Source organism: Equus caballus, chromosome 11, assembly GCF_041296265.1.
Source record: "Equus caballus isolate H_3958 breed thoroughbred chromosome 11, TB-T2T, whole genome shotgun sequence".
In the NCBI taxonomy this organism is placed as follows: Eukaryota; Metazoa; Chordata; class Mammalia; order Perissodactyla; family Equidae; genus Equus; species Equus caballus.
This window is the reverse complement of record NC_091694.1, coordinates 34878946-34899903: the sequence shown is the minus strand read 5'-3', so window position 1 is coordinate 34899903 and position 20958 is coordinate 34878946. Positions and strand designations below refer to the sequence as shown.

The following is a 20958-nucleotide window of genomic DNA, read 5'->3' as shown; positions in this document are numbered from 1 at the left end:
TATGCAGTTAGGATGCAGAGATTTAAAAAAAAAGAAAAGAAAAAGCAGCAGATGATCCCCTCCAGGAACTTACAGTTTAATGACAAAGGTAGACCAGAAAATACTTTGTTGTTCTTTTTTGTAGTCTGTCTCCTTTACTGAAACTCCCAGCACCCAGCATAGTGGCTGGACCATAATAGACACCCAATAAGTGGCTGTTGTTGCATTGACTACACCGTGGTGCTATGTTGAAGGTAAGCCCAGGGTGTAGAGGGGGCCTGTTGGAAGACCTAAGTCAGACCCAGAAGGGGAATGGTAGTCTTACCCAGCTGACCTGTCTTCAGGGATGAATAGGACTTAACCAGGAAAGAACATTCCAGGCAGAGGGAGCATCAGATGCAGAGGCACTGGGGGCAAGATGCAAGGGGGTGTGGTGTGCAGAGAGCTGGGGCCAGATGATAGACAGTCATGCTAAGCAGATTGGGCTTTATCCTGTGGACAGATGAGTACAGTGTTCAGATTTGCATTGTAGAAAAGGTCACTCTGGTGGCGCTAAGAAGAATTAAATGAAGGGAAGCTATATTAATGGGCGGAAAGACTAGTTTAAAGATTGTTGCAATAATCCCAGTGAGAACTAATAAGGACCTAACCTAGTAGCTATGGAGAGTAGGAGACAGATCCAAGAGGGCTTAGGAAGTGAAATCCACAGGACTTCTGGATCAGCTGGCTGTGGGGTGAGGAAAGGGAGGAGTGTGGCTGGGGCCACTGAGAAGCCAGTGTTGCCATTCACTTAGGTAGGGAAGAGAGAAGGAAGAACAAGTTGTGGAGAAGTAGGTAATGAATTTGTTTTGGAAACATTGAGTTGGAGGTGCCTGTGGAACACGTTTGGTCTGACACAAGTGGAGTTGGAGGCCAGGAGAGAACTGAGTTAGAAGTACAGTTTTGGAAGTCAATAGCATGTCAGTGGTAGTTGTAACTATGAGAGTGGAGGAACTCACCCAGGCAAAGTGTATGGAGAAAGAAGAGAACAAGGTTAAGGGTTAAGAACAATCTAATTGGGAGAGACTCGGGGGGTGGTCAGAGAGGGAGGAGGGAAACCAGAGGAAACTAAGGAAGGATGGGAGTAGTCAGCAATTTCCCAATGCAGTCAGCCTTCCTTTATAGCATCCCGGTTGCCACAGGGGACCACGTGGTTATACCTAAGCTACCATGATCATGGGAGGACAGCCATGTGCTTTTTTCAATCTTGAGAGATCCTTAAGGCTGGATTTGAGGACAGCTGCTCTAGAGCAGTGGTTCCCAAAATTCCCAGGTAAAAATCAGACCCCGTCCTGGAATCACTGCATTGGAATGTCTTGGCGAAGGGCCTGAGAATCCGTTGGTTCAATAAGCACACCATGTGATTCTTCTCATTAGGGAAGTCTGGGAATGATGCTCCAGACCAGAGCTTGTTCCATAATAACTGGGGCTCTTTCACAAATCACACCCCCACCCTCCCACCCTACACACAGACAGGTTCCAACCTAAGGTTCTGGAGAATCCCCATAGTTATAAGCCGCTGGTAAGTGGCTGGTGGGACTGCTCAGATGTGTAGAGATGGAAATATTAACCCACTGATCTAAAGGAGAGTGTCTGAGCAACTGAGTATTGGAGAATCCAATGGAAATCCTGCATTTAGACAGATGCTTGGTCCAGCACTATCTCTCTGAAAGCATTTAGACTGGAGCACACTCACTGTCCTCTGGTGTAGACAGTCTGATGACCTGCTCCATTTTGTGGAATAATAGACCTGAACGTAATCCAGCATTTAAAAAACCTCACCATGGGGCTGGCCCCGTGGCCGAGTGGTTAAGTTCACGTGCTCTGCTGCAGGTGGCCCAGTGTTTTGTTAGTTCGAATCCTGGGCCCAGACATGGCACTACTCATCAAACCACGCTGAGGCACCGTCCCACATGCCACAACTGGAAGAACCCACAACAAAGAATATACAACTATGTACCAGGGGGCTTTGGGGAGAAAAAGGAAAAAATAAAATTAAAAAAAAAAAAATTTAAAAATTAAAAAATAAAAAAAAAATAAAAAATAAAAATAAATAAATAAAAAATAAAAAACCCCACCATGTGTTAAAAAGCCTGACTATTAAAGAAGTTTGGAAGAGGCACCATATGTAGACAAAGAAGACATTTTTAGGTTATTGCCATGGCAGGAGCCAGCTCTACTTGTTTATATGTTTAAGACCTAACACTGCTTACTGTTCCAGCAGTGAAATTCATAAAGTATGCTTAATACATCTATTCTCAGAAGCAATTATGTAAATGAAGGCTTTGTCTCTGCCAAAGGTATTTATTAGGCACAGAAGTAGTTCAGAGGGCCTGTGTCTCTTGTGCGAGGTTGCAAATCTGTGAAATTCAAACATTGTCAGTAATGAATGGTCAAGGTAAATAACCTTTCCTAAACAGTTAGCTTTGAGACATTATCTTTCCAGGATAGTTAGAGATATTAATTGTACTTATTTTAATATTGCAGGAAGAAGGTACCTGCTGGGTAGAATACTCAGGAGTCTGCCTCCAAGGAGCATAGGGACCTCTCCTTTCTGGAATTATTTTAGAATGAGAAATTTAAGGGTGGTGCTACCTGGAGGTAGGAGGGTGTCTGAGAAATGTCTTCCTGAGCTCCCTTCAGACCCTTGATACATACTTCAGATCAAAATACTGTGAAGGTTTGTTCTTTCATTCATTCATTCAGTAAACATTTATTGGGCACCTATTATGTGACAAAATCTGTGCTACAGCCTGTTGGTTCTTAGATATCTTTGGGACATCAGAATACCAGGTAAGCTCTGTTTGATCCTGGAGGGCAGCAGTTGAGTATCTTGTGTACTATTAAAGCTACAGTTAAGACATTATTGGTGACTTCACATTCCTGATTTAGGAATGAGTAGTGTGCTGAGCTATGTGAATATTCCCACTCTTCCAGAAGCCAAACCGCTTGGACATTATCCTTACGTCTCAAAGGATCTGGAGGGAAGTGGTGAAGGCACCAATCTAAGGCCATCTGGCCTGTAAGAGTGAAATCAGTACTTTACACACTGATTACACATTATAGTCTTTTTTTTTTAGTTTTTTTTTTTTTTCCGAGGAAGATTAGCCCTGAGCTAACATCTGCTGCCAATCCTCCTCTTTTTGTTTAGGAAGACTGGCCATGAGCTAACATCCATGCCCATCTTCCTCCACTTTATATGTAGGACGCCCATCACAGCGTGGCTTGCCAAGCGGTGCCGTGTCCGCCCCTGAGAGCCGAACCAGCAAACCCCGGGCCGCAGAAGCGGAACATGTGCTCTTAACCACTGCGCCACCAGCCCAGCCCCAACGCGTTATAGTCTTGGTGGTTCGATCACATCATTTGAATGTTAGCATAATTTTGAGAATTACGAATAACTAGCAGTAGTAACTAGAGTTATTATTCTTTTTTATTTTTTAAAGATTGCCCCCTGAGCTAACAACTGTTGCCAGTCTTTTTTTTTCTTTCTGCTTTTTTCTCCCCAGAGCCTCCCCAGTACATAGTTGTATATTCTAGTTGTAGGTCCTTCTAGTTGTGGCATGTGGGATGCCGCCTCAGCATGGCCTGATGAGTGGTGCCATGTCCACACCCAGGATCCAACCAGCAAAACCCTGGGCTCCCGAGGTAGAACATGTGAAGTTAACCACTTGGCCACGGGACGGCCCCTATTATTCTATTATAGTGGAGAAAACTGAGATTCCAGGAAGTGGCTTGCACAAGGTCACACAACTAGAACTACCAGAGCGTTTCCCACTCTTAACCAGTGCTCTTTCTACCAACAGAGAGCTCAGTGACCTTATAACCACCTCATCTGTCTGAAGGATCTGTCCCCCAACCTCATCTCACAATGGTTTAAAAAATAAGATATAAGAAGGGGCTAAATGAAGAGAAGAGATTGCATCTCGATTCAAAGGGTACAAGCAGCTACGGCTGGGCCTTAAAGGTGGACTCCGCAGGCCAGGGCGGAAGGAGGAGGGATGGCTCACCCAGTAAAGGGTACCGCCACCCAGTTTGGATCTTGAGAGCAGGAGAGTCACTTCCTACATTAGAAGATTATGGAGCTCACATCTAGGCCTCTTTGTTTTAAAGGGAGGCCCAGAAATGGTTAATGACTTGCCCAGGACAGATTTGGTGAATTTGCAAGTTCATTGAGCCATTTGGTAGGTGTTTCTACAACAAACAAGGCTTGGTTTTTATTTATTTACTTTTTTTTTAATAGTCTGAGGAATATGAGAATGCTATTCTAGTAGCTTTTCAACCCTCAAGGCATTTCTAAAGCTCACATGAAGCACAATGAGAAATTAATTCTTTCATTCAGCTGTTACCCCTAACTCACGGTTAGATGACAGGTCCGTGTCTGTGTGACATAGTGGCGTAATGTCTCCAGGCCCCTCCAGGCCCCTTGGCGCCTTCGCTTTTTTTTTCCTCTCTCTCCTTATGGATGGCCCTGATCTTCCTCTAATCCATTATGTATCCTAGGTCCAAAGATAAAAAGATAGGTTTCTGCACACACGCAGACACGCTCATTCCGGGCCGACTATAAACCTTGCGTGAGTGTAGGAGAAACAGCACATGTTGCTTCCTCCTCACGGGAGGGATCGGCATTCTCACACAGGGACAGGGGAGGGGAGGCTCCACTGGCCTTTGTGAACTTGTTTCTCAGCGAGGGGAATGAGCACCATCCTGCCCGGCCTCAGTGGAGTAGAAGTGGGGGGAATCCTGGCCCCAAGCTCCCACCTCGGCCTAGGAATTGCTTTCCCCACAGGCACCAAATTTGGCCCACAGTGAGACCAGTGCAGAGAGGGGAAATCATTACCAGATTAACACAGTTATTCGGGCATTTTCACACTTCCTAATGAAGTGGGCGTTTTACAAAGCCTGTGCAGCGTCTCCTTCTCAGCAAGTGAAGATTCCCCAGCCCTCTCCTATAGGCAGTAGGGCCAGAGGGGAAAGGGCAGAGACAGCCCTGGCTCGTTGGCCTGCCCTTGGACAGCTGTGCAAAGGCCCCTCAGTGCCCCGCACTCCCACACAGCTCCTCGACTGTTAGCAGGAGGTACAGACTTCTCTGTTTGCTTTAATAGAGTGTTAACCCCAGGCCCTAGAACTTGTGTTAACACTTAACACAAGGCTGGAACTGTGGGGAGAGGCCGAGGGACCGGCAGCCAAGGGCGGTTAGAGGGTTGAACTATGGAGTGGGGGGCGGGGAGGAAAGGGAAGGCAGACAGCCATTGCATGTCTGCTGGAGAAAGTCACTGGATGTGGTAGACTCAGGACTGACTTGCAAGACCAAGGTTCTGTCTGTCCCGCGTCTGTCACAGCCCTGTCCCCTCCCTGGGCCTCAATTTCCTTGTCTTTAAATGAGTCAATAAAACCAGATACGTAAACTCTAAGGGACCAACAGCTGAAAAATGCTCTGAAGGACAGGACTGGGTTTGGGAGAGTGTGGTGTAAGCAGCATTCTCTGACTTCAGTGTGCGCGCAACGCCCTGGGGATCTGATTTAAGTGCAGGTTCTGATTTATTAAGTCTGGGGCCGGCCTGAGAGGCACATTTCTAACAGGCTTCCAGGTGCTGCTGCTGCTGGCCAGCGGCCCACACTTTGAGTAGCAAAGGTGTAGAGCACAGGATTAGGTTCTGGAAGCCAAGCGCTGCCCCTCACTTAACTCTCTGCACTGACTTCCTCAGCAGTGAAAGGGGGACTGGCAACAGTTGCCTTGCCTTCCTCCCTAGGGGTGTTGTGAGGATTAAGGGGGAAAACGCCTGTGAAAGCACCTTGTAAAGGGTAAAGCAGCGTTCAGTGAAGGGATTATTGTCATTGTTAAGATTTCTACGCCTCATTGCTCCCCCTGTGTGTTCCTGCAGCTTCTCAACTTTTCCCTCCATCCTCCCCGGTTTCCATGCCTGGGCTGCTGAGTCAGTGTGACCGGCCAAGGCTGAACAAATGCTTCGACATGTCAAGACAGGAAATGACAGTTCCCAGGCGCCCCACTGTTTAGGTGTGGAACAAGTCCCGAGCACACCTTGTACGATAAATTCAAGATAGACCAAGCTGAGCCCCACCCCCACAGGCTGCAAGACCAGGAAATGAGGCCAAAAGTCAAGGAAGTCCCTGTAGGACAAGGGGCCTGAGCAAGCACTAGGCAAGTTTTCAGCAAGGTAAATCACCATTTCACCCTGTGATCCCGCTTCTGCGCCCACCTCAGGCAGCCATGATAATATTTCTGTAGTGTGTTAGTTTGTTCACTGAGGACCTTCACACGTGGTTCCACAACTACCCTGTGAGGCAAGAAACTAAGGTGACTGAGGCAAGTCATTTATCCACCCTGAGTCACAGTATCATCATCTATAAAATTGAGTCGACAGTGTCTGTCCAGACTATGGTACAAATTGCTGTGGTCCCACAATAAAAATGAAATCATTATGTGAAAATATGCAGTGATTCTGTGAAACAGCGTGAGGTATTATTCTCTGTGAGAGACCTCCTGCTCCAGTGGACTCTACTCACTGTCTCTGTGTGAGAAATATCCCTGCCTTTGTGTGTGTGCTCAGACCCACCCCCACCCCCGCCCGTGGAATGTCCTGCACCAACCTCAGACCGCCATGGCTGATGGAATCTGTCCCCAACCACCCCAGCTCCAGTGAGTGTCCCCCATGGTCCAAACAATGCTGTTTCCCATCTTGTTCTTCTCAGGCCCTGAGGCCAAGTTTGCTGAACAGCTTCGTTGTAAGGGCCTGGAAAGTAGAGATCCTATTATGTAATATACCCCTTGTCAGAATGGCAAGCCAGACCCAGATCTTCATCCCAAGACCCCTGCGGCTGAAAATCTGGTTCAGGTTTGCCTCTTGGAGTGAGAGCTGATGGGTTTTGATGGCAGAGAGAGGTAGAAGGCTGACCACACACTACAAGTGGAAATGCCCATTGCCCAAACTGGGAGCATTACTTTAAAGCCCACACAGTTAGGTGACTTCCAAAATAACAAAGCCAAAAATAGGCAGGATGTCAAACCAGTCAACTCCAGGACCAGCAGGCACATCCAGGACCCCCTTTCAGTGCAGCATGAGTTCCTCCCTTCCCTTCACCACAGCTACTGCCCTGGGGGCTTAGAGGAGCAAAGGAGCCAATTTGCCCACCCATCTCTCCCTGGCCTTTGACATTCCTGAGGCCAGCAGGGGCCCGGGCCTGCAAAGTTGGGCCTCCCGACACCTCAGCCAGCCGAGGGAGCAGTGAGGTCTCATCTGAGGAAGTGCAGATCCTCGGGGAGCATCAAAAATAACCCAAAGAACAAGCCATGCACGTCTGTGTGTATATTTGGTTTCACGTCTAAAATCCAGTTGTGATAAATCGGATGGTTTTGAAACATCTTCTAATTTTAACTAATAAAAACAGAGGACTTCTTAGCCCCAGGTTTCAGACTTCAAAGTTCTTAGCTGAGAGCCTCAAATTGGCTTATTTTTGGAGCACTAAGGTCTCCTTTAAGACAAACATAGGATTTTTTGTGAGCTTGTTCCTCCTGCCCCACTACTACCCAACTGCACAAACCACTTTAAAATTCTGGAATAGGAAGACTGAGCTGAAAAGCCCCCTTACTTGTACTGCAGCCATATTTTCAAAATCAAAATTCAGCATGGATTCTAGTGGGGAAAGTACAGGCTTTGGAGCCAGGTGAATCTAGAATCAGAATCCTGACTGTACTCTTGCTATTGTCATCTTGAGCAAAAATTTTACTTCTCTCTGCCTCAGTTTTTGACCTATAAAAATGGGAATATTAGCACCAACCTCATAGGCTTGCTGGGGTGATTTCAATTAGGTAACGTATGTAAGGAGCTATGCCTGGCGTAAAATAGACACTCCCCAGATGTTGTTCTCTTGCCTTTCCTGATATATGATCTGATCACAGAACTAATTATTTGGAATCAGACTGTCCTAGAAAACCCAGTTTGTGTGCTTACTTGTCTTGAGAGATACAATTCCGTGAAATTTTTCCATCCAAGGAGTCGTTAGGTTTCCGAGGATACAGTTTGTCTTGCAGCGTATTCCGAGCCTGACTGTAGGAATCCTGTAACAGAGTGCTGTGTGCACATTGTCTCTGCGCCCTCGGAAGCAGGCCAGAGCATCCTGAAGGGGATATTTTCACTGCAGTCTGGCTGCAAAATGCTTCTTGTCTTCCCACTTGGACGGGTAGAAATTGTGACTGTGCCTGATCTAAAGCAAAGGAAGAAAGGGTCTTTGGGATCCTATCTGGGAAATGCTCGTGTCAGCCTGACTTGGAAAGCTCTCTTGTTCTCTGAGGCACTTCCTGGTCTGGTCTGAGTGTGGAGCCCGTGGAAATTCTCCTTCCTGGGCCCTGCAGCGATGACTGATCTCTTGGGCTCCCAGGCAGAAGGCGGGGTCCTGCTCAGTGACCTCCTAATGATGTGTGAGGGGCTCAGACATTCCTTGACAAGCACAAAAGGGCATCTCCCAGGGAGCTGTGTCCTCTTTAGCCAAAGGATAGTGGGGGGTGTGGGGAGGGGTGCAGGGTGGGGACAAAGGTGACAGGTAAAGGGACTTGCTTTAAAAATCGACTTCTCCCAGAGTTGTTCTTCTGGCCCTTTCTCATCTGGTGCATAAAATTTGTGCAGAGGTAGAATTGTTTCTGCCACTTTTCACACACAAGTTGGTACACATTCCTGATACGAATTAAAAAGAAGTATGTCAGATGTACACAGGGACGAGTCAATATTGTGTGTGGGCAGCCATGGCCACTGGGAGAAGAGTCAACCATGGGCCGTGGAGCTGTAGGCTCACCTGCCCCAGCTGAGTCATGACCAAGTGCAGGGTGGAGGCGGCTCCTCGAAGTCAGGCCCTCCCCTCAAACGCTCCTCATGGGCCTGCTGTCTAGGGCCCAGCAGGAGTGCTACTGTCACAGGGCATTTTTTCCTCTCTCAATTTTTCATTAGTGTTTTTTTTGTTTGTTAATTTTATACTGGTTACAAAAGTTATAGGACACATATAGAAAGGTATAAAGTAACAGAAGAGTCCCCTATAACCCCCCAACTATTCAGAGGCAACCATGCTTAACATTTGGTCCAGAACCATTTAAAATTGTTTTTCTATGCCTCCTTTACATTGCTTAGTAATGCTAACTATACAATTTTGTTTTGCTTTTTTCTTTTGAGGAAGATTAGCCCTGAGCTAACATCTGCTGCCAATCCTCCTCTTTTTGCTGAGGAAGACTGGCCCTGAGCTAACATCTGTGCCCGTCTTCCTCTACTTTCTATGTGGGACACCTACCACAGCATGGCTTGCCAAGTGGTGCCATGTCCGCACCCAGCATCCAAACCAGCGAACCCCGGGCCGCTGAATCGGAATGTGCATACTTAACTACTGTGCCACCAGACCGGGCCCTGTTTTGCTTTTTTAATTTAACAGTATCTCTTAAATAATTTCTCCTGTTAGAATTTTTCATGACTATCTAATATTCTACTGCAAGAATGAAGTATAATTTGCTTAACAAATACCCTACTGTAAGGCTATGTTAAAGTGACAACGAACATCTTTACATGTGAAGGTTTGTTGGCATCTTAGATTATTGACTTGGGCTAGATTTCTACAAGTGGCACCCTCAGTCAGTTGGGCATGTTGTTAAAGGGCTCTGAATACGTCTTGCCAAATTGCCCTTCAGATAGTTTCTACTAGTAATATTCCTGTCTCATTTCATCCTTTCCCGTGTTGAGTATGATTCTGTTTATTCGTTAAAGAATTTAGGGAGCTGTGACATCTTATCCCCACCCTCAGATGTGGGAGATCAGGCGATATAAGGGACCTAACCTCAGAGCTGAGAGCCCACTTCCCCTGCTCTCCTGTGCCCCCTGCAGGCATCCTCAGAGAAGTGGGGGCCACACACCCACCTAGATGCTGTGACCGCTCTTCAAAGGCCCTTGCTATGTCACACACACAGCCACTCAGCTTTACTGAGGGAGTTGCCCAGTCTAGGAGCTGATGTGACTGTTCCGCTCCAGTATTCCTCCTCTAGCTGCTTATCTAGAGGTGTCCCCATCACTCTCTAAGCCTTTCACAGAGTCCCACTGCCCCTCAGAAGAGCTGTTCGCAGAGCCCCGGGGTAGTCCTCCATGTTTGAGTAGCCCTGTGCAGTTTACAAAGCACTTTTTCATGTACTATCTGATCTGATGCTCACCACCGCCCTAGAAGGCAAATATTCATTTCCTTGTTTTATAGGTGTATTATTTTCTTAGGGCTGCTGTAACAAATAACCACAAACTTGGTGACTTAAGACAACAGAAATTTATTCTCTCATATTTCTGGAGGCCAGAAGTTCAAAATCAAGGCGTCAGCAGGGTCATGCTCCCTCCAAAGACTCCAGGGAAGAATCCTTCCTTGCCTCTTCCAGCTTCTGGTAGCTCCTGGTGCTCCGCAGCTTGTCACAGCGTAAGTCTAGTCTGCCTCTGTGCTCAGGTGGCCTTCTTCCCTCTATGTCTATGATCTCCCTCTCCTTTCTCTTTTTAAGGATACCAGTCATTGGATTTAGGATTCATCCTAAATCTAGGATGCTCTCATCTTAATTACATCTGTAAAGACCCTATTTCCAAATAAAGTCACATTCTGAGATGGACATATCTTTTGGGTGGACACGATTCAGCACATTACAGTAGGTGAGGAAACCAAGGTTCAAAGAGGCTAAATGACTTTCCCAAGGTCAGAGTGAGAAAATAACAGGAGATGGTATTTGAACCGAGGTCTTATGCTTCCTGTCTGCTTTTAATTAAGTTAGAAAGAAAGACTCTTATGATACGACTGCTTGATTATGTTACCTGGTTCATAGAAAATGAAATTTGATACCTTTTACTCTAGGATACGTCAAACACCATTTCACCATTACTCTGTTAGTGTATTATTGTTAATTACATTGAAACTATTAGTGCCAATGTCACATACCCCTTAAATGGGAGTCACTCATTTGTTCTCTAAGGGGGGAAATTAAGACCTAGAGTAATCAGAAAAATTAATAGGAGAATACCACTTATAACCTAGATGTCTTGATTTGTAATCTATATTCTAACTTTCTTTTTTTAAAAAATTGGTACCTGAGCTAACATCTGTTGCCAGTCCTTTTTTTTCTTCTTCTTCTTCTCCCCAAAGCTCCCCAGCACATAGTTGTATATTCCAGCAGGACCTTCTAGTTGTGCTATGTGGGACGCCGCTTCGGCATGGCCTGACGAGTGGTGCTAGATCCATGCCCAGATCCAAACAGGCGAAACCCTGGGCCACTGAAGCACAGCGCACAAACTTAACCACTCAGCCACAGGGCCGGCCCCTCTAACTTTTAAAGTATGAGTTGTGATCATATATTGCAGTTGTGAAAGTAGGCTCATTGTCAAAATGACTACTTCATGTTAAATTGCAAGGAAATTCTTGGTGTCTCAATTACTGTAGAACTCCTCTGCCCTGGCTCAGGACCCTTTGATCTGTTGGCCACACATGGCAGTCTGTGCGTGGGCCTCTGATGAACAATGAATAATCTCTTCCCACTGATGGCCCCGAGGGCCTGTGAGAACAGATGTGTACGCCATCACCACATCTGGCCCGTGAGCATCTCCTGGCTTGCCAACATGAGCTGAGGCATTTCTTTGCTTTGCTGGTTACCTTTCCTTTCTCTTGCTCAGTTCACTTCTGAACTGGAGTAGTATATCCTTCAAAAATGACCTAATCCCCAAATCTAAACCCCGCAGCCAAATGGGTGAATATGGGACAAACATGGTACACTGTCACAAGTTTGGTGAGCATTAGATAATCTAAGTCATAAAAGATTGTGGAGTCTAGGCCATTTTGCTTTGTACTATGTCTGTCGATGTGGATTATGGTTATCTTGGGAATCACCCTAAAGGGTTGAGAGGGATAGATGGGGTCCTCATATTTTCTCACCCTACCTCCCCTCCCACAGTGAACCAATCTCTAGTAGTCATGACATAGTGCAAAGTGACAGGAAAGTATGCCTCTGGACACATCCAGTGACCAAGTAGACCTAAGTCAGCCTGTGCTTATATGAGCCAACCTGTAGTGTAGAGCAAGGAGCTCGCCCACAGCATCAGTCTGAAGCTCAGTTTGGTGAGCCAGTTTGGAGAGCAGGCAAGGAGGCTCTCCTATGGTTGCTTTTGTCATGCCCAGGATCATTTGATAGTTATCATGGACATCATTATTATCATAAACTCTCACTCAGAAGGGCCTATGTCTTGAAGAGCGTTATTTAATGACAAGTTTTGTTCTTGGTACCTGGCCTCTCTGGTGACTGGAAATCCGATCAACAGGCTCTCAGCGAAGTCCAAACCCTGGACTGAACCTAATTGATGCAAAGTAGAGGCTGTGCCACAGTCTCTTAAATAGCAGGGGTGTGATTAGACATTATCAGCTCAGAGGAACATCCCACCTCCCCCACGCCCCCTCCACCCCCTGGGCTTCCTTGCCCCTCAACAATGGTATACAAAAGGCAGAGCACGTGTTCCCCTCTCCTCCCCAGGAGCTGCCAGCTTACCAGCTGTCACAGCATGCCTTTAATGGGTTTGTGAAACCCAAGAACCTGACCCAGTTCTCCTCTGGGGAGAGAGTGTAATGCAGGATGCCAAGCTGGGAAGCAGGGTGCGGGAGGCTCACCTGTATGAGACCAGCGCTCTGTGCCATCCAAGGCAGAGTGTTTTGGTTCTTCCAGTTCTCAGAATCTCAAATCTAAATAATGCACAGAAGCCAGTAGGGTGATATTGTGACATTGTTTTCTGCTCACTTACAATCTTCTTCCTTCCTCTTATTTAATTTTAGCTCCCTTTTCTGCCTACTTCTATCTCATTCCTCCCAATCCTGGACCTACATTTAGGCTGTGGGACCCCACCCAAAGGGTATTGACTCTGAAGTGACTGTCAGATTTCTCAGATGGTCATAATCAGTCAATACACAAACATATTTTGAGCAAGCACGATGTGCAAAGTCCTGTGCTATTTCTGCTATGGAAGAATTCATGCCCTTAAGGAGCTTCTAAACTAGGTTGTAAAGCAGATCATGAGAATATTATAAGGCGGCATGGGAATAATGCTGTGAGACTGATCTAATTAACCTAGGGTCCAAGGATGGGGCTTCAGAGGCATCCATGAATGCTATGAAGTTGCTTCCATAATTTTATGTGTGCAAACACACATTTTGGGGTAAGGTCATAGCTTTCATCAGCTTCCCCCCAAAAGGTGAAGAACCTTCCGTACAATCAGAATTTATGGACGAGTGCTCATTGTACCTTGGGTAGTCACTCAAGGTGTCGTTGAGCAGGCGAGACTTGAAGTGAAACTTAGAAAATGGTGTCCAAAGAATAGCAGGAGGGGAGGCGGCCCAGAGGAAGGGCTTCTCAGGAGGGGTCACAGGAAGACTATTACACTAAGAACCAGTGACATTAAGTTACCGCACATCCTTCAGCTTCAGTAAAATATAAATCTACAAATGGTGATAATTGCTGCTTCCCAGGGTTTCATGAAGGATCATGAGTGCCTTTTTAAAAGTTTTTTTTGGCTCATTCTATGTCCCCATGCCTCAGTACAGTGCTTGACATGTATCATAGTGGACACTAATCAATGTTTGATGAATGTGTGAGTTAACTGAAATAATAATGTGAGAGGGCTTTGTAAACAGCAGAGCATTGCTTCAACAAGAGATCTTTGTCACTAAGTACGTATATTTTGTGCTTTGCAAACAGCCTGTGCTAAGTATCTTCTCTCCCTTGAAACTGACCTTTCTCTCGTAATGGGACTCAAAGGGGCAGCCCATCTGATGGAGTGTCTCTGGACTGGCCAGATGAGTGATAGCTTTGCCGACAATGCTGACAAGATATGCAGTTTCCTAAGAGCCCAGAGGTGACCTCACCCTCCAAGGGCTTGGCCTTCTAACCCCAGCCCCTGCTGATATGCACACACCTGCAGCCCTTCTCCGACTCCAGGACTGGGAGACTCCATGAGCCCCTTTGCTGTCCTCGTCTGCGCTGGCAGAGGCGGAAGGGAAGGACAAGGAAGGGGGCATTGCAGAGCCTCTGCTGGGACCCCTTCTAGCATGATAAGCAGGACCACTAATTGTATCCTCTCTGTGACTTCTCAGACAGTAGGAACGATCGACTGCTCCTTTGCTGAACACTTTTTGTATCCTTAACCTTCTGCCTACAACTTCCTAGCAGTTCCCATGCTGAGAGAGAACAGATTAGATCTCCTATCATTTTTTTTTCTCCTGTGTGCCATCCAGTAGACAGATGACTCATCAGCATTACCATGATACTGCAAGGAACTTGGGCTGGTTGGGCGTGGGAAAGATTTTTAAAAGACATTGGTTGAAGGTGGTGGGAGTTCTCAGAACAAATTAGGAAAGATAGAGGTGATTTCTCCATTTAACAGTTCTCCACTGCAGATGCAGCGAAGGGAAGCAGTGTGTGAGCTGAGAGAATGAGCTCTAAGCTAAGAACTAGGAGCCTGTGTTCCAGATCTGTCACTTCGAGACTTTGAGCATGCCACTTCATCTCTCTGAGCTCCCAGCTCCTCTCCCATACATTGGAGTGGTGCCTATACTACCTCTCAGGATCACTGTGATTGTCAAAATTTATGAGGATGCTTCAAGTGGTGTAAAGTTATACTTATTTGTTATTATTAACACATACGTGTGCGAGCACTCAGTATGTGCCAGGTGCTTTTACATTTATCTAATACAATCCTCAGAACAGCCCTGTAGGATTGTATTGTTTTTCCATTTTTATGATCAGAGGCTCAGAAAGGTAAAGAACTTGCCCACAGCCATGCAGTAGTATGTGTCAGAGCTGATGTTTCAGTCCAGCTCTATTTCCTTCTCCACTGGCTCATGATTCTTGTCTCCTGCATACTGTTGCTTCGTCCCTTAAAATATTACACACTCTTCTGGCATTTACCATCTGTCCATGGGCCCACCCTCTTAGCTGCACCCTTCCTGCTATCACATCTTGCTAGAGTGTTTTGTTTTCTTCCTGATTTGGTTTCTGATACTCCTCTGGCCCTGCTATCAGCTTACCTGCCTTGACCTCTAGGCGCAGTTGGTACAAACACTGACTGAGCGCCTTCCTAGAGGCAGGCACCCTCTCTTGTGAAGTGAGAAGAGGAAAGGTCATTCCCTTCTCCTCCCCAGGCTCTGGGACATCTCCATCCATAAGAAACCTGCCGCCCCAGCCCTGAGTGTACAGGGAGGAGGAGTGCCCATGTTTTATTGTTAATCCCTCTTCTGGAAATCACTAAGCATAGATGTCCCAGACAGACCCTTCAGAGAAACAGTGATGCTGTAGCTCTTGATCTTGTCGGCTAAGAGTGGGACAGCACTAGAGCAGAGCACAGCCTCCTGGCAGGAACCTCACTTGATCTCTTCACTCCTTTGACACAGGGAAAAGAGTTATTAGTTCCACTTCAGAGATGGAAAAAGGAGATAGAGGGACTTGCCTAACCTCACCCAGTGAGTGGGTCATAGAATCAAAAACTTAGCTTACCACATGTCCTTGGGACTGGGAACCTTTGGGTTGTTGCTCATGCTGTTTAAGTGTTGGCTCTGGGCTGGGCACCGCCAGTGCATGAATTTAGCACAGTTCAGGCCCTTGGAGGAATGCCGACACTCAGAGCACCCCACCCCCACTGCCAAGCGCCTCGTTCCCCAGACCCACACCCTAACCCTACTTGATGGAGAGAGAAGGTGGTATGGGGCAGTTCCCCACTCCTGAGTCCTACCTGATAAGCTGATCCCCAGCAACCTGCTCCCAAGATGGCCCTCTTCTTGGGGCCATGCATTTATAGATGCTGCCCATTGTCCCAGCACCAAGAATCTACCCTACAGTTAGGCAAGAGATAAATCAAAGCCAAACTTGGCTGATGACATTCAGGAGCCAGTAGTGACCCTGGCCACACATATAAATCCCAGCAGGCTGGCCAAGGGCCTTTGTCTGGTCCGGAGAGCTCAGGATTATCTGGCCCTCTTTGCTGATGTATGGAGTCACCGGCTGTCGGAGTGTTTACTAACGGTTATCACCTCAATGCTTTGGCCATTATCAGAGGCAGGGCCGCCTGCCGGGGCTGGGGCTCGCACCCTCTCTATTACCACCTGTCATTGGCAGAGAGTGTGTGCTGATGCTGCCCAGTCCTGACTGCCTGGGGAAGATAGTTTCTGACGGCTGATCAAAGAGGAGCAGCAAGGCCTGATAAAGAGTGTGTGGTGCGCGTACTTTTAACTTTGGGAAACATTGGCATTTGCATTTTTTCCCCATCTTCCTGGTCCTGGCAGGAACCAAGCCCAATAAATGCAGTGGATTCAGTTACCTAATCACTGGGGAAATGGTATGTGCTTAAAGCAACAGAGCATGACCATAATCTCCTTCCAAGAGAGCGTGGATGAAATAAGCTTTCACAGAAGACTTGCTGTATAACAAAGTAGAATAATTTAAATTTAGACTTTGAAGTGATCTTGCATGTAAAATCTAATCTTGGCATTCAGCAGAGCACCATGTACTTTTGGAATTGGGGAGCAGCTTCAGATTAATGAAAGATCTTTGCTGAAGATGCTATCACGTGACTCTATTGCTGGCATCCCCCAAATGGTGCCCCAGTTGTGCACTTGTCCTTCAGCAGCTGGCAGACTATATGCAGTTGGAGCAGAATGAGTTCTAGACTGAGGCAGCCGGAGATCTGCGTTCTTGAACCAAGTCTACCACAAACTTGCTGTTGGATCTTGGGACCATAACTTCTTTGAGCTTCAAATGTGAAATGATGAGGTTTAGTATAGGTTATAGGATATAGTGGTTTAGAAAGCTTTTTTTAGAATATAAGCTATGTAACCCCCTTTTTTTTTTTTTTTTTTTTTTTTTAAAGATTTTATTTTTTCCTTTTTCTCCCCAAAGCCCCCTGGTACATAGTTGTGTATTCTTCGTTGTGGGTTCTTCTAGTTGTGGCATGTGGGACGCTGCCTCAGTGTGGTCTGATGAGCAGTGCCATGTCCGCGCCCAGGATTCGAACTAACGAAACACTGGGCCTCCTGCAGTGGAGCGCGCGAACTTAACCACTCTGCCACGGGGCCAGCCCCTATGTAACCCCCTTTTTAAATGAATTTTTAGGTGAAGCCCTGTTGTATCCAACAGAGAAAAGTAGAGATATTTTGCTTGATCCTGAGAAGGAGGTTCCCTGCCCTTAATCTAGTTCTGGAAGCAATTTCTGAAGCCTTCAGAGGAACCCTGTAGCTCCTCAGAACATAGTTTAAACCACTAGTCCAAAGACGTGGAAGTCATTTCCTGGAGCTCTACCCTCTCTGATGCAGTGGCGTGAGCTGTTTCGTTCTGCCCTGCACGTACATGTCTCATGGTGTTCTCTTCCTCATCCATCCCGTAGAAGAGCTAAAACGGACCCTGGGTGGGGAGGGGCTAGGTGGTGGGTGGACAGAAAGAGCGGCCTGCCCTCTGAAAGCGTCGTCTCAATGTCAGATGCCCCATGTGTTCTGCAGGTACCTTTGACCGGAGCGTGACCCTGCTGGAGGTGTGTGGGAGCTGGCCGGAGGGCTTTGGGCTGCGACACATGTCCTCCATGGAGCACACAGAGGAGGGCCTGCGGGAGCGGCTCGCCGATGCCATGGCTGAATCACCGAGCCGGGACGTTGTGGGATCTGGAACAGGTAAAGGTGGCGTCACACTTCTAGCCTGACTTGGTTGTGACTGGCACCTGTTGGTGTGGAGCTTCTAAGCGGGATGGAGTGTATGTTTGTTTTAACTGTTTGTTTCTTTAATTAGCACTCTGATAGCTGTACATTTTGGAAGCCTCTGGAATTAAGAAATCCTTTGTAAAGGGGAGTTCCCAGTGGAACTGACCTCTCCTACATGGAATAATGCATACAAAAATGCTATGGTAAACACAATCGTGTAAGTGGCTCGTAGAAGGACACCTTCTCCAGAGGAAGGGACACCTTTGGAGTCCCTAAGGTTTTCAGCAGCCTTTAGGCACTGAGTGCTAAGGCCGCACACCTTCTGTCACACTTGAGGCTTTATAGATTGCCAAGTATCGGGGGACCTGCCAGCCTGGGAAGGAGCATGCATGAAGCGGGCAGGACTGGTTTGAACCCCCCAGACCTCTTTTACTTATGCTGCCTTTTGCCCTTGATCTATTGCCTCTGAGAGGGCCCAGCAACTGGGGCCAGGAGCGGCTCCTTACTTCCGTGGAGCAGTCAGAGAAATCCTTAGGTGGTGGGCGAGCCCTACCCCGGCAAGCAGTGTACACATACATGCACACACACACATGCACACACACACATGCTCTTGGGAAAGACCACAGTCCTTCCATCTCCACACCGTTGCAATAGCCTCCTTCTCCTTTTTCCCAAATCACCTCTTCATTCTAGATATCTGTGCTGTTAGTGACTGCTCTCGCCCAGCTTTTATGCCTGAGAAACACTGCCCCAGCAAGCCTCTTCCCAGCTTGCTGAGGTCAACGGGAACTTTGTATGGGGTCAAGCAGATCCTGGCTGCAGGCCTTCTCGCTCTCGTTTGCCGGAGTCCTCTTGAGACCATTCTTTCCTGGGAACTGCTCCATCCCTGCTCCACATGCCTACCTGGAAAGAGGGGCCTAGCGAGGGGAAACTTACAACTCTGGGGCAGGAATCAGGGGCAGCAAGATTTGGAGCGTCAAAGCATTACTGGCAGGGCTTGAAATGCCTGACGTTATCACACAGTCTCACTTCCCTGCCGATCCTCCAGGTCTTTTAGATATTTGGGTTTGGCAGTTAAGTTTTTCCCTCTCTTCTTCCCCAGCCCATTCAGTCCTTCTGTTCCTACACTAAGAGGATAGAGACTTATCGTGCTCATGTCTGTCTCCACAGCACTAGCTTTCTGCCTGCCCTTAGTGCTTGTGTAATAATTAGGAAATGGACAGAATAGATGCAAGAGAGGGAGAAAAGGAGTTTGGCTAGAAATAGATAAGTGTCTTATCAGGCCATAGAAGACAGTCATCCCTGAGGACCAGCCCCTTCCACACCCCTTTCTCCCTGGAAAGAAAGGAGATGCAGACTTTGGAAGCTACAAGCCATGTCCCACTCCCCCGTGCACACACATGCACAGACATGTGCACACCACCACTCCACCCCATCATAAAGCCCTCCAACTCATGGCTGGCAGGTCGCCATGCCATTGTTCTCCCACCTGGGTCTGGAGATGAGGAGCAGCTCTGGCTTTTACTGGGGCTCTAGCCCCATTTTCCTTGGAAGCAGGCTGAAAGCTTCCCTTTCTGAACCTCACTCGTGGCACAGCTTTTGTCCTGCATCTGTGGGGCCCCTGGCCAGCCCCAGCTTGCATAGACCCAGGCCTCGGGTCACCAGACTCACTCCCCAGGAGCCGGCCTTTCAGGGGCTGGAGCAGCTCTGGGTCAGCTCTCCTCAGCAGCCTCCAGAGCACCTCAGCGTCACCCAGCAAGCGGATCTGAAGGTGGATTCAGTCAGAGTTGGGAAACTCCAGCCTGGCACAGTCACCTGAGCGGAACTGGCAGTGATTCATCTGCCAGACAGCTGAGGGATTCAGGAGTCTTTGTGGCCTTAAGCAGATTCATAAAATTAAAAAAAAAAAATGAGAGAGGAAATTAAAACCGCATGACCTACAGGTCACAAAATAGGAGACACCCTTTTTGAGCAAAGGGATTTCATTTTCCTCTCCAAACTGTCACCAAAAGGGATTCATTTGGTTTTCTTTGACCATATTGAATGTATATTTTGTTTTTTAAAAACACTGTCTCAATTTGCAAGGCCAATAAATAAAGCAGCCATTATGGAAGTTAACTGGTGTCCTTCTGCCATTGTTGAGAATCACTTTTCACATTTTACAACTCCAGATAAAGTATCAGCCTGATGATGCAGCCCAGGACCTTGAAAGGGCAGCTGAGCACACCCAGGCCAGAGTCAGCCTGCTGCCCAGAGATAGCCAGGGGAACACAGGGTGACGTGGATGAGAGTTTCCAGCAAGTCACCCTTTGCCCATAGCAGCCTCTCAGTCCCCTCTCTTTCTTCCCACAACCCTGCTTCTCTAGGTGGCTCATAGGACATACAGATAGGGTGACATCAAGTGTTTGCCTCTGTGAGGTACTCTGAGGCACCAGAGATGATCAGTTCCTGTAGTGCCTTCCAGCAGGCCCTTGGTTTAGTATAGCAGCTGGGCCCGATGGCCTTTTTATCAAGATATGACTGGAACACGCGCTCATGACTCCTGAACCTGGAGCCCATTATATGGCATGCCTCACTATTATACAGGTTTAGCTAGTGATGTGCTGGTAAAAGGTTCAACAACCAGCTCTCCAAAGGGAAGCCCTCATTTGTAGCATGTGGACATTTCTGTAGTATAAAAACTCCCATTATGGACAATTTCAAGCTATCAACATGATGTCAGTGGGCTAGCAGAATTCCTGAAAATGCAACAGTCAGAGAGCTCCAGCACCCCACTGGTAAACTGTACCATGGGGCAAATCAGCTCTCCTCCCAAGTAAAGCAAAACCTTTTAAAACATTGCTATTCAAAGAGTGGTCTGGGAACCAGCAGCACCATCCATACCTGGGAGCTGATTAGAGAGGCAGGATCTCAGGCCGCGCCCAGCCCTGCCGAGGCAGCATCTGCATTTGAACAGGATCTCTATGCACATTTGAGAAGCTGTTTGAAAACCCAGTTAACCCATGAGGCAGGTGTTAGTTCTGTCCTCCATGAGAGCTGCTGACCCATGAGTCCAGTTAGATCACATGTGTGATTTGCAAGTCCAGCTCTAAAACAACTGGCTGAATCGCTTTCTTGCTAATAATCATCACGCCCCTGCCCCGTTACCCCTCCATTGTCCCCATTCAGCAAAACTCCAAGTGGACGTCAGTCCAATTCTGCTCTTGC

At 47.3% G+C, this 20958-nt stretch overlaps 1 protein-coding gene and 2 long non-coding RNA genes across 24 annotated transcripts in view; 1 reads left to right on the top strand and 2 right to left on the bottom strand.

Moving 5' to 3' along the window:
- The window catches only part of LOC138916272 (uncharacterized), a 67067-nt gene that overhangs the window by 18630 nt on the left and 27479 nt on the right, over positions 1 to 20958 (bottom strand). The window lies entirely within an intron of this gene.
- Positions 1 to 20958, top strand: part of BCAS3 (BCAS3 microtubule associated cell migration factor) — a 576498-nt gene that overhangs the window by 535639 nt on the left and 19901 nt on the right. For all 22 annotated transcript variants that reach the window (XM_023652948.2, XM_070227541.1, XM_023652945.2 and 19 more), the window contains one exon: positions 17557 to 17724. In XM_023652948.2, the coding sequence (XP_023508716.1) occupies positions 17557 to 17724 (168 nt within the window). The remainder of the gene's footprint in view (positions 1 to 17556; positions 17725 to 20958) is intronic.
- LOC138916271 (uncharacterized) lies at positions 12264 to 12761 on the bottom strand. Its single transcript, XR_011423295.1, has 2 exons — positions 12688 to 12761; positions 12264 to 12376 (listed from the first exon to the last, which is right to left on the bottom strand). It is a non-coding gene; the product is annotated as an uncharacterized lncRNA (long non-coding RNA).